The 10978-nt window shown below is 62.3% G+C and overlaps 1 protein-coding gene across 3 annotated transcripts; it reads left to right on the top strand.

Annotated features, from left to right (window-relative positions):
* The first annotated feature begins 5742 nt into the window (after positions 1 to 5742).
* Positions 5743 to 10851, top strand: CERS2 (ceramide synthase 2). Of its 3 annotated transcripts, none has more exons than XM_032093252.1 (11): positions 5743 to 5849; positions 7232 to 7405; positions 7911 to 8028; positions 8134 to 8252; positions 8441 to 8498; positions 8593 to 8643; positions 8832 to 8924; positions 9127 to 9255; positions 9341 to 9447; positions 9557 to 9710; positions 9940 to 10209. In XM_032093252.1, exons 2-11 carry the CDS (start codon positions 7233 to 7235, stop codon positions 10066 to 10068), a joined length of 1131 nt encoding a protein of 376 aa, XP_031949143.1. In that variant the 5' UTR covers positions 5743 to 5849; position 7232; the 3' UTR covers positions 10069 to 10209. The 3 variants fall into 3 exon arrangements, with proteins under 3 accessions (XP_031949143.1, XP_031949144.1, XP_031949145.1); XM_032093253.1 differs by lacking the exon at positions 5743 to 5849 and adding an exon at positions 6648 to 7127; XM_032093254.1 differs by lacking the exon at positions 5743 to 5849 and having other exon boundaries at positions 7233 to 7405; positions 9940 to 10851.
* Positions 10852 to 10978: the final 127 nt, after the last annotated feature.

Here is a 10978-nt window from a genome sequence, read left to right as displayed (position 1 = left end):
GGCACGCGGGTTTGGGGGAATTGGGGGTGTTTTTGGGGTCACGGTTCCCTCCACACCCCACGGGCACGCAGGTTTGGGGGAATCGGGAGGGGTTTTTGGGGTCACGGTTCCTTCGGCACCCCACGGGCACGTGGGTTTGGGGGAACTGGGGGGGGGATTTGGGGGAATCAGGAGGGTTTGGGGTCACGGTTCCCTCGGCACCCCACGGGCACGCGGGTTTGGGGGAATCGGGGGGGATTTGGGGGAATCGGGAGGGTTTGGGGTCACGGTTCCCTCGGCACCCCACGGGCACGCGGGTTTGGGGGAATCGGGAGGGGTTTTTGGGGTCACGGTTCCCTCGGCACCCCACGGGCACGCGGGTTTGGGGGAATCGGGAGGGGTTTTTGGGGTCACGGTTCCCTCGGCACCCCACGGGCACGCGGGTTTGGGGGAATCGGGAGGGGTTTTTGGGGTCACGGTTCCCTCGGCACCCCACGGGCACGCGGGTTTGGGGGAATCGGGGGGAATTTGGGGTCACGGTCCCCTCCACACCCCACGGGCACGCGGGTTTGGGGGAATCGGGGGGAATTTGGGGTCACGGTCCCCTCCACACCCCGCGGGCACGCGGGTTTGGGGGAATTGGGGGTGGTTTTGGGGTCACGGTTCCCTCGGCACCCCACGGGCACGCGGGTTTGGGGGAATTGGGGGTGGTTTTGGGGTCACGGTTCCCTCGGCACCCCACGGGCACGCGGGTTTGGGGGAATTGGGGGTGTTTTTGGGGTCACGGTTCCCTCGGCACCCCACGGGCACGCGGGTTTGGGGGAATTGGGGGTGTTTTTGGGGTCACGGTTCCCTCGGCACCCCGCGGGCACGCGGGTCTGGGGGAATTGGGGGTGGTTTTGGGGTCACGGTTCCCTCGGCACCCCACGGGCACGCGGGTTTGGGGGAATCGGGAGGGGTTTTTGGGGTCACGGTTCCCTCGGCACCCCACGGGCACGCGGGTTTGGGGGAATTGGGGGTGTTTTTGGGGTCACGGTTCCCTCCACACCCCACGGGCACGCGGGTTTGGGGGAATCGGGAGGGGTTTTTGGGGTCACGGTTCCCTCGGCACCCCACGGGCACGCGGGTTTGGGGGGAATCGGGAGGGGTTTTTGGGGTCACGGTTCCCTCGGCACCCCACGGGCACGCGGGTTTGGGGTAATTGGGGGTGGTTTTGGGGTCACGGTTCCCTCGGCACCCCACGGGCACGCGGGTTTGGGGGAATTGGGGGTGTTTTTGGGGTCACGGTTCCCTCGGCACCCCACGGGCACGCGGGTTTGGGGTCCCCGCCGTGGGATGCAGTGGCGCGGCGAGGCCGCCAGGGGGAGACAGGGGCGAGTGGGGTCTATGGGGCCCTATAGGGGGCACATATAGGGCGCGTATGGGGGGAGCAAAGGGCACACGCGGGGCTGTACAGCGGCGTATGGGGGTCATAGGGCCTGCACGAGGGTGTGTATGGGGTCTGTAAGGGGATAGATACACATGGGGTGTGCGGGGATGGGCACAGGGCACACCTAGGGGTGTATATGGGGTGGATAGAGCACGGAGGCACGTGTATAGGGGCTGCATAGGGCACGCACGGGTGTGTATGGGGGTGTGGGGGGGGTGTATAGGGGGTGCACAGAGCACGCACGGGGGCTGTGTATAGGGGGTGTATATGGGGCGCACAGGGCTGTGTATAGGGGGTGTGTATATGGGGCACACAGGGCACATGCAGGGCTGTGTATATGGGGCGCACAGGGCACATACAGGGCTGTGTATAGGGGACGTATATGGGGCGCACAGGGCTGTGTATAGGGGGTGTATATGGGGTGTATATGGGGCGCACAGGGCTGTGTATAGGGGGTGTGTATGGGGTGTATATGGGGCGCACAGGGCTGTGTATAGGGGGTGTATATGGGGCGCACAGGGCTGTGTATATGGGGCGCACAGGGCACATACAGGGCTGTGTATAGGGGACGTATATGGGGCGCACAGGGCTGTGTATAGGGGGTGTATATGGGGTGTATATGGGGCGCACAGGGCTGTGTATAGGGGGTGTATATGGGGTGTATATGGGGCGCACAGGGCTGTGTATCGGGGGTGTGTATGGGGTGTATATGGGGCGCACAGGGCTGTGTATAGGGGGTGTATATGGGGCGCACAGGGCTGTGTATATGGGGTGCACAGGGCACATACAGGGCTGTGTATAGGGGGTGTATATGGGGCGCACAGGGCTGTGTATAGGGGGTGTATATGGGGTGTATATGGGGCGCACAGGGCTGTGTATATGGGGTGTATATGGGGTGTATATGGGGCGCACAGGGCTGTGTATCGGGGGTGTATATGGGGTGTGTATGGGGTGCACAGGGCTGTGTATAGGGGGTGTATATGGGGTGTATATGGGGCGCACAGGACTGTGTATAGGGGGTGTGTATGGGGTGTATATGGGGCGCACAGGGCTGTGTATCGGGGGTGTGTATGGGGTGCACAGGGCTGTGTATCGGGGGTGTATATGGGGTGCACAGGGCACATACAGGGCTTTGTATAGAGGGTGTATATGGGGTGCACAGGGCACATACAGGGCTGTGTATCTGGGGTGTATATGGGGTGTATATGGGGCGCACAGGGCTGTGTATCGGGGGTGTATATGGGGTGCACAGGGCACATACAGGGCTTTGTATAGAGGGTGTATATGGGATGTGCAGGGCACATACAGGGCTGTGTATAGGGCGTGTATATAGGGTGCACAGGGCTGTGTATATGGGGCGCACAGGGCTGTGTATATGGGGTGCACAGGGCACATACAGGGCTGTGTATCTGGGGTGTATATGGGGCGCACAGGGCTGTGTATATGGGGTGTATATGGGGCGCACAGGGCACATACAGGGCTTTGTATAAGGGGTGTATATGGGATGTGCAGGGCACATACAGGGCTGTGTATAGGGGGTGTATATGGGGTGTATATGGGGCGCACAGGGCTGTGTATATGGGGTGCACAGGGCACATACAGGGCTGTGTATAGGGGGTGTATATGGGGTGTATATGGGGCGCACAGGGCTGTGTATGGGGGTATATATGGGGTGTATATGGGGTGCACAGGGCTGTGTATAGGAGGTGTATATGGAGCGCACAGGGCTGTGTATAGGGGGCGCACAAGGCTGTGTATAGGGGGTGTATATGGGGTGTATATGGGGCGCACAGGGCTGTGTATAAGGGGTGTATATGGGGTGTGTATGGGGCGCACAGGGCTGTGTATAGGGGGTGTATATGAGGTGTATATGGGGCGCACAGGGCTGTGTATCGGGGGTGTGTATGGGGTGTATATGGGGCGCACAGGGCTGTGTATAGGGGGTGTATATGGGGCGCACAGGGCTGTGTATATGGGGTGCACAGGGCACATACAGGGCTGTGTATAGGGGTGTATATGGGGCGCACAGGGCTGTGTATAGGGGGTGTATATGGGGTGTATATGGGGCGCACAGGGCTGTGTATATGGGGTGTATATGGGGTGTATATGGGGCGCACAGGGCTGTGTATCGGGGGTGTATATGGGGTGTGTATGGGGTGCACAGGGCTGTGTATAGGGGGTGTATATGGGGTGTATATGGGGCGCACAGGACTGTGTATAGGGGGTGTGTATGGGGTGTATATGGGGCGCACAGGGCTGTGTATCGGGGGTGTGTATGGGGTGCACAGGGCTGTGTATCGGGGGTGTATATGGGGTGCACAGGGCACATACAGGGCTTTGTATAGAGGGTGTATATGGGGTGCACAGGGCACATACAGGGCTGTGTATCTGGGGTGTATATGGGGTGTATATGGGGCGCACAGGGCTGTGTATCGGGGGTGTATATGGGGTGCACAGGGCACATACAGGGCTTTGTATAGAGGGTGTATATGGGATGTGCAGGGCACATACAGGGCTGTGTATAGGGCGTGTATATAGGGTGCACAGGGCTGTGTATATGGGGCGCACAGGGCTGTGTATATGGGGTGCACAGGGCACATACAGGGCTGTGTATCTGGGGTGTATATGGGGCGCACAGGGCTGTGTATATGGGGTGTATATGGGGCGCACAGGGCACATACAGGGCTTTGTATAAGGGGTGTATATGGGATGTGCAGGGCACATACAGGGCTGTGTATAGGGGGTGTATATGGGGTGTATATGGGGCGCACAGGGCTGTGTATATGGGGTGCACAGGGCACATACAGGGCTGTGTATAGGGGGTGTATATGGGGTGTATATGGGGCGCACAGGGCTGTGTATGGGGGTATATATGGGGTGTATATGGGGTGCACAGGGCTGTGTATAGGAGGTGTATATGGAGCGCACAGGGCTGTGTATAGGGGGCGCACAAGGCTGTGTATAGGGGGTGTATATGGGGTGTATATGGGGCGCACAGGGCTGTGTATAAGGGGTGTATATGGGGTGTGTATGGGGCGCACAGGGCTGTGTATAGGGGGTGTATATGAGGTGTATATGGGGCGCACAAGGCTGTGTATATGGGGTGTATATGGGGTGTATATGGGGCGCACAGGGCTGTGTATATGGGGTGTATATGGGGCACATACAGGGCTGTGTATAGGGGGTATATATGGGGTGTATAAGGGGCGCACAGGGCTGTGTATAGGGGGCGTATATGGGGTGTATATGTGGCGCACAGGGCTGTGTATAGGGGGTGTATATGGGGTGTGTATGGGGCGCACAGGGCTGTGTATAGGGGGTATATATGGGGTGTATAAGGGGCGCACAGGGCTGTGTATAGGGGGTGTATATGGGGTGTATATGGGGCGCACAGGCCTGTGTATCGGGGGTGTGTATGGGGCGCACAGGGCTGTGTATAGGGGGTGTATATGGGGCACATACAGGGCTGTGTATAGGGGGCGTATATGGGGTGTATATGGGGCGCACAGGGCTGTGTATAGGGGGTGTATATGGGGTGTATATGGGGTGCACAGGGCTGTGTATAGGAGGTGTATATGGGGTGTATATGGGGCGCACAGGGCTGTGTATAGGGGGTGTATATGGGGTGTATATGGGTCGCACAGGGCTGTGTATGGGGGGTATATATGGGGTGTATATGGGTCGCACAGGCCTGCGTATAGGGCGTGTATATGGGGTGTATATGGGTCGCACAGGGCTGTGTATCGGGGGTATATATGGGGTGTATAAGGGGCGCACAGGGCTGTGTATAGGGGGTGTATATGGGGTGTATATGGGGCGCACAGGCCTGTGTATCGGGGGTGTGTATGGGGCGCACAGGGCTGTGTATAGGGGGTGTATATGGGGCACATACAGGGCTGTGTATCGGGGGTGTATATGGGGCGCACAGGGCTGTGTATAGGGGGCGTATATGGGGTGTATATGGGGTGCACAGGGCTGTGTATAGGAGGTGTATATGGGGTGTATATGGGGCGCACAGGGCTGTGTATAGGGGGTGTATATGGGGTGTATATGGGGCGCACAGGGCTGTGTATAGGGGGTGTATATGGGGTGTATATGGGTCGCACAGGGCTGTGTATGGGGGGTATATATGGGGTGTATATGGGTCGCACAGGGCTGTGTATAGGGGGTGTATATGGGGTGTATATGGGTCGCACAGGGCTCTATAGCGGCTGCACAGATCCCGTCTCGGCGGTTGATTGCTCACGCCTGGGCCCGCCCCTCCCCTCCCCACGGCGGGCGCCGCTCCCCGCGGCGTTGCGGTGACGTCACTCCCGGGTTGCGGTGACGTCACTGCCGCCGCTGCCTGGCGCGGGGCGCGCGCGGGACGGGGGGGGGCGAGCGGCGGCTCCGTGAGGGCTCCGGGCGGCGGCTCCGTGAGGGCTCCGGGCGGCGGCTGCGGGTGAGTGCGGCCGGCGGGGCCACGCGGGGCCTCCCCGCTCCGGGAGGGGCCGCCCGTGGGGGGGGAGCCTCGGGATGGTTCCCGCTCTCCCCCCCCTTCCCCCGCGCCAGGGCCGCGGCCGGGCCCTTCTGCGGGCGTTGGGCGCGCACCGGAGCCATCCCGGGCCTCCATCTGCCCTCGGTCAGGGTCCGGCGGGGCCCCCCGGGACTGCTCGGGCGGGGCTGGGCGGAGGCGGGGCCCCCCCGGGGCCACAGCGGGGGCCCAGAGCGGCCTCGGGCCCCGCCGGGGTCGCCGCCCCCCGAGCCGGGCGGGGCGCGCAGCCCCCGGGCCCGGATCGCACCCGGTGCCGTTCTTCTGTCCACGACTCCAACCCGCCGGGATTTCGTCCCGTTTCCAGCAGGATCGCTCCTAAAATCATCTCGGGGGGAGGGGTCCGGCCTGGCGGTGACCCCCTCCTGCACCGGGCTCGCTGTCCCCGGTGCGGGTACACCGCGCTGAGCTGCCGGTGCCCCGGGGGAGAAGGAGCTGCCGGCCCTGACCGGGGCCTCACCCCGTCCTCCCACGCTCCCCTCCCGTTACCTGCCCGCGGCACAGCCCCGGGAGTCGGGAATTGCGGCACCTCCCTCCCGCCTGCCCTTGCGAAACCGGCCACGGTGGTTCCTCTTCCTCCCCCAGCGGAGCGGAGCCGCCCCGTCCCTCGCCACAATCCCTGCGCCGTGCTGGGGGTTCGCTTCTCGGGGCTGCGACCCCATCCCGACCCCGCGGTGTTCCCCAAAACCGGCTGCCGGAGAGGGAGGGAGAGCCGGGATGCGCTGACCCCGCGGCTCCCCCGCCTCCCCTGCCGGGGCCCGTCCGGAGCCTTTTTAAGGCACAAAGGTGCTCATTGTGCCGCCAGCAAATCCCTAATCCCACGCTGCTGCTGTGCCTGGCCTCGGAACGGTGGCGGTGGGCTCCGTGCCTCCGTTTCCCACCGGGAATTGGGTTTGGATCAGCCGCGGGATGCGGACACAGCGCTCGGCAGGGAAACCACGTCGGGGGGCTTCTCCCGCGGCAATCCCGGGGCTGTGCCCATCCCGGTGGGAAGTGCGGAAGTTGGAGCCCGGTTCTTCCCTCGGGCTGGTCGCAGGGATCCGCGCTGCCGGTCGGAGGCAGGACTGGGGCCCCTGTTAATGATCACCCGCTGACCTCTGGGCTGCCGGGAGCAAAGTCCCCCGGTGCCGGAGCCGGGGGCCGGCCGCTCCCAGGGGGATTTCACCGGGAGCTGAGGTGGAAGTTGGGGTGCCTGGTGCAGCCGGGGTGTGGGAGACAGAGCGGGGTGGGATCAGCCGACTCCTCAGAGGTGCTGGTGCCCCCCTCACCTCTCCCCCTTTCCCTTCCCCCAGCATGTTTCAGACCTTGTACAGCTATTTTTGGTGGGAACGGCTCTGGCTCCCGGCAAACCTCACCTGGGCCGACCTGGAGGACCGGGATGGGCGAGTCTATGCCAAAGCCTCTGACCTGTACATCACCCTCCCCTTGGCCTTCCTCTTCCTCATCGTACGGCACCTCTTTGAGACGTGAGTCCCTTCCCTGGGGGTGGGGACGGATCCTGAGCCCCTGCTCCAGCTCTCCCTGTGCCCCGGGGGCAGTGGCCAAACCCCGGGATGTGGCACCTTGTCCTCAGCCTGGCTGGGGGTTGCCCGTGGCACCCCGGGGGTCCCGTTCCCCCCCGCCCCCCAACCCCACGTGCCCCCCCTTTCCCCACACAAACACGGCTTTGTGCATCCCCCGCCCTTACCGGGCGTTTAGGGAGCGATTTGTTGGGCAAACAATGGGAACAGACCCGGCTTTGTTGGGATGGCAAGAGAAGGGGGGGGGCCGCCCTTCATCGGAGTGGGGACAGCCCGTGACAGAGGGACCCCGGGGGGCTCCCCTGTGGCAAACCCCACCTTGGAGAAGGCACAGCAGGGTGGGGAGACCGAGATGCTGAGTGGTTGTGGGTCCCTGGGTGGCTTTGATTTGGGGGCCAAATCATCCAGGTGACAGAAATGGGGACATTGATGTGCCCCACTCCTTCCCCAGGTACGTGGCCACCCCCCTGGCCGGGCTCCTGAACGTCAAGGAGAAGGTCCGGTTAAAAGCCACCCCCAATGCGGTGCTGGAGAAGTTTTACGCTGCCACCACCAAACACCCCAAGCAGGTGAGGGCTGGGGGGGGGGGGGGGTCCCCAGAGGTGCCTGGAGGGGGGGTGAAGGTGCCAGAGCCAGGTCTGTGTGACACGCTGGGGCTGTCCCGGTGTCCCCAGGCCGACGTGGAGATGCTCTCCAAGAAGAGCGGCTGCACCGTGCGCCAGGTCGAGCGCTGGTTCCGCCGCCGCCGCAACCAGGACCGGCCCAGCACGCTCAAGAAATTCCGGGAGGCCAGGTGAGACCCATCCCCCCTTCCTGCCCGATGTCACTGTCCCCTCCACCCTGGGGGGCTCTGGGGGGGCACCCGCTCGGCCGGGAGCTGCCCGGCAGGGTGGGAAGCGCGGGATCCGGGGCCGGTGGGTCCGTCCTCCTCCCTCCCGCTCCCCGGTGCCCGTCTGAGGACCGTCTGCTTCCTTTTTCCAGTTGGAGATTCACCTTTTACCTTATTGCTTTCATTGCTGGCATGGCTGTCATAGTGGATGTGAGTATTGCCGCCCCCTCCCCACGCTCCCCCGGTCCCCCCTGGCCCCTCTGACTCCTCTCTCTCTCTCTGTGTCGCCCTCCCCATCCTGCAGAAACCCTGGTTCTACGACCTGCGGGAGGTGTGGAAGGGATACCCCATCCAGGTGAGCACAGAGCCCGTGGCTTTTCCTGAGCACCGGGATCAGCAGTGGGAGCTGGGGGTGCAGGAGGGTCTCTTGGCACCCGTGGGGGTTTGGGGAGTCCCCCAGGACACCCGGCTGGTGCCCACAGGAAGGGACCAAACCCCTCTGGGGCACACAGAGGACGCCTCCAACCTGTCTCTTGCCCCCAGAGCATGCTGCCCTCCCAGTACTGGTACTACATGATCGAGCTCTCCTTCTACTGGTCCCTGCTCTTCAGCATCGCCTCCGACGTCAAGCGCAAGGTGGGGGCTCTGGGAGGGGGCTGGGAGACACTGGGACATCGTGGCAGGGTTTTCTTCACCCTCGTGGTGGGCGGGAGGGACCGGCTGGGAGGATCTGGGGACGCAGAGGGGCTTTGGGATGGGGGTTTGGTATGGGTGGGATCCGGGCTGCTGTAACCCCCCCCCCTCCCAATTTCTGGGCTCCCCTTTGCTTTGGGCACAGGACTTCAAGGAGCAAATCATCCACCACGTCGCCACCATCATCCTCATCAGCTTCTCCTGGTTTGCCAACTACATCCGTGCTGGGACGCTCATCATGGCCCTGCACGACTCCTCGGATTATTTGCTGGAGGTTGGTGTGTCCCTCTGCCCCGCTGTCACCACGTCCCCCAGTCCTGTGCCCCCTCCCCAGCTCACCCCCTCTGCCCCCCCCCCAGTCTGCCAAAATGTTCAACTACGCCGGCTGGAGAAACACCTGCAACAACATCTTCATCGTCTTCGCCGCCGTCTTCATCATCACCCGCCTGGTCATCCTGCCCTTCTGGTGAGCCCCACTGGGGAGTGGGGGGAAACTGAGGCAGGGGCTGGGGGGGGGTCTCACAGGGGGGTGGGATGCTGGTTCTGCCCCTAACGGGAGTGGCTTTTCCCGACAGGATCATGCACTGCACGGTGTTTTATCCGCTGGATCTCTACCCCGCCTTCTTCGGCTACTACTTCTTCAACTTCATGATGGTGGTGCTGCAGTCGCTGCACATCTTCTGGGCCTACCTCATCATCCGCATGGCCCAGAAGTTCATAACTGGAAAGGTGAGAGGGGATCTGGGCCCTCGGGGACGTCACGGGGGAAAGGACCCACTCGGGGTGGATGGAGGATGGGGCTTTGCAGCTCCTGAATCCCCCCCCTGACTGCCCTTGGCTCCCCAGCTCCCGGAGAGCCCTCGGTGGGGAGAAACCACCGTGGCTGCAATGGGGAAACTGAGGCACGGCAGGAAAATGGGGGGCTGCTGGCTGAACCCCCTTTTCCCTCTGCCCCCAGGTGGTGGAGGACGAGCGGAGTGACCGCGAGGAGACGGACAACTCTGAGGAGGAGGAGGAGGCGGCCAAGAACGGGCCCCTCTCCAATGGCCACCCCGTCCTCAACAACAACCACCGCAAAACCGACTGAGCGCCCCGGACCCGAGAGCTGCCGCCTCCCGCCACCGGCCCGGCCCCTCCGGCCGCTCCACACCGGGACCCCCGGAGCGCCCGCCGGGCCCAGACCCCTCCGGAGCGGGGCCGCAGCTCTGCCTCCCACTCACCGCTGGTGCCCTTCCACCTCTCACCTGCTGCCTTAATCCACTGCGGTTCCCCGGGATCGGCAGGGATCCCACCGGGATCGGCAGGGATCCCACCGGGATGGCTCCCATCCCGCCGGGGTGGCTCCTTCCCGCCCCGCAGCCCCTCGGATTGGCTCTGGCCAAAGAGCTCGGCCCCAGCCCCTTGCTGGGTTCTGTGTTATTCCTACTTTCCCAACCATTCCTTCAGCGGGGGAGGGGGAAAATCTCCTTTTTCCCTGACCTGTGTCCGGCTGGAAAAGCCGGCTCAATCCCTGCTCCGCCGAACCGGGAGGGAGGAGCAGGGAATTCCTGGGTGTTTCAGTGCCTAAATGATGGGATGACACTATGGAAGTACTTGGGGGAAGGAAGCTGCGGGGGTTGAGTCACTCCGTGTGTCTCACAGAGTTTAATCCTCTCATTTCTCTTCGGTAAATGGATTTTGAGTCTCTCCCTCTCCGTGGCCTCTCCCAGCTTGTAACAGGACAAATTTCCAACTGATTTTTCCTTTTTTTTTTCTTTTTTTTTTTTCCTTTCTATTTATTTGGAAGACAGAAGGAGCCAGGCTTGGCTCTGTCTCCTGCATCCCCCCGGGATGCTGTGAGACCTCCCAGCATGGAGGGTGGGGGGGGGGGGGAAAAGGACCATTAACCAATGTCAGACCAAAACGTGTTTTGTTGTTCTTGTTTTTTAGAAAAAAAAAAGAAGAAATAAATAAAAGGTTAAATATATTAAAAGTTAAAAAAACTAATAAACTTGGGT

The sequence above is a fragment of the Corvus moneduloides genome, chromosome 29, assembly GCF_009650955.1.
Source record: "Corvus moneduloides isolate bCorMon1 chromosome 29, bCorMon1.pri, whole genome shotgun sequence".
NCBI lineage: Eukaryota > Metazoa > Chordata > Aves > Passeriformes > Corvidae > Corvus > Corvus moneduloides.
Note: the sequence above shows the minus strand (reverse complement) of the source record. Positions and strands in the feature narration are given on the sequence as shown.

Excerpts from the sequence above, each read along its gene's own strand:
- CERS2 (XM_032093254.1), top strand. The coding sequence starts at position 7,233 with ATGTTTCAGACCTTGTACAGCTATTTTTGGTGGGAACGGCTCTGGCTC. Across the intron at positions 7,406-7,910 it reads GTACGGCACCTCTTTGAGAC|GTACGTGGCCACCCCCCTGG; the intron begins GTGAGTCCCTTC and ends CTCCTTCCCCAG. Across the intron at positions 9,448-9,556 it reads CTGGTCATCCTGCCCTTCTG|GATCATGCACTGCACGGTGT; the intron begins GTGAGCCCCACT and ends TTTTCCCGACAG.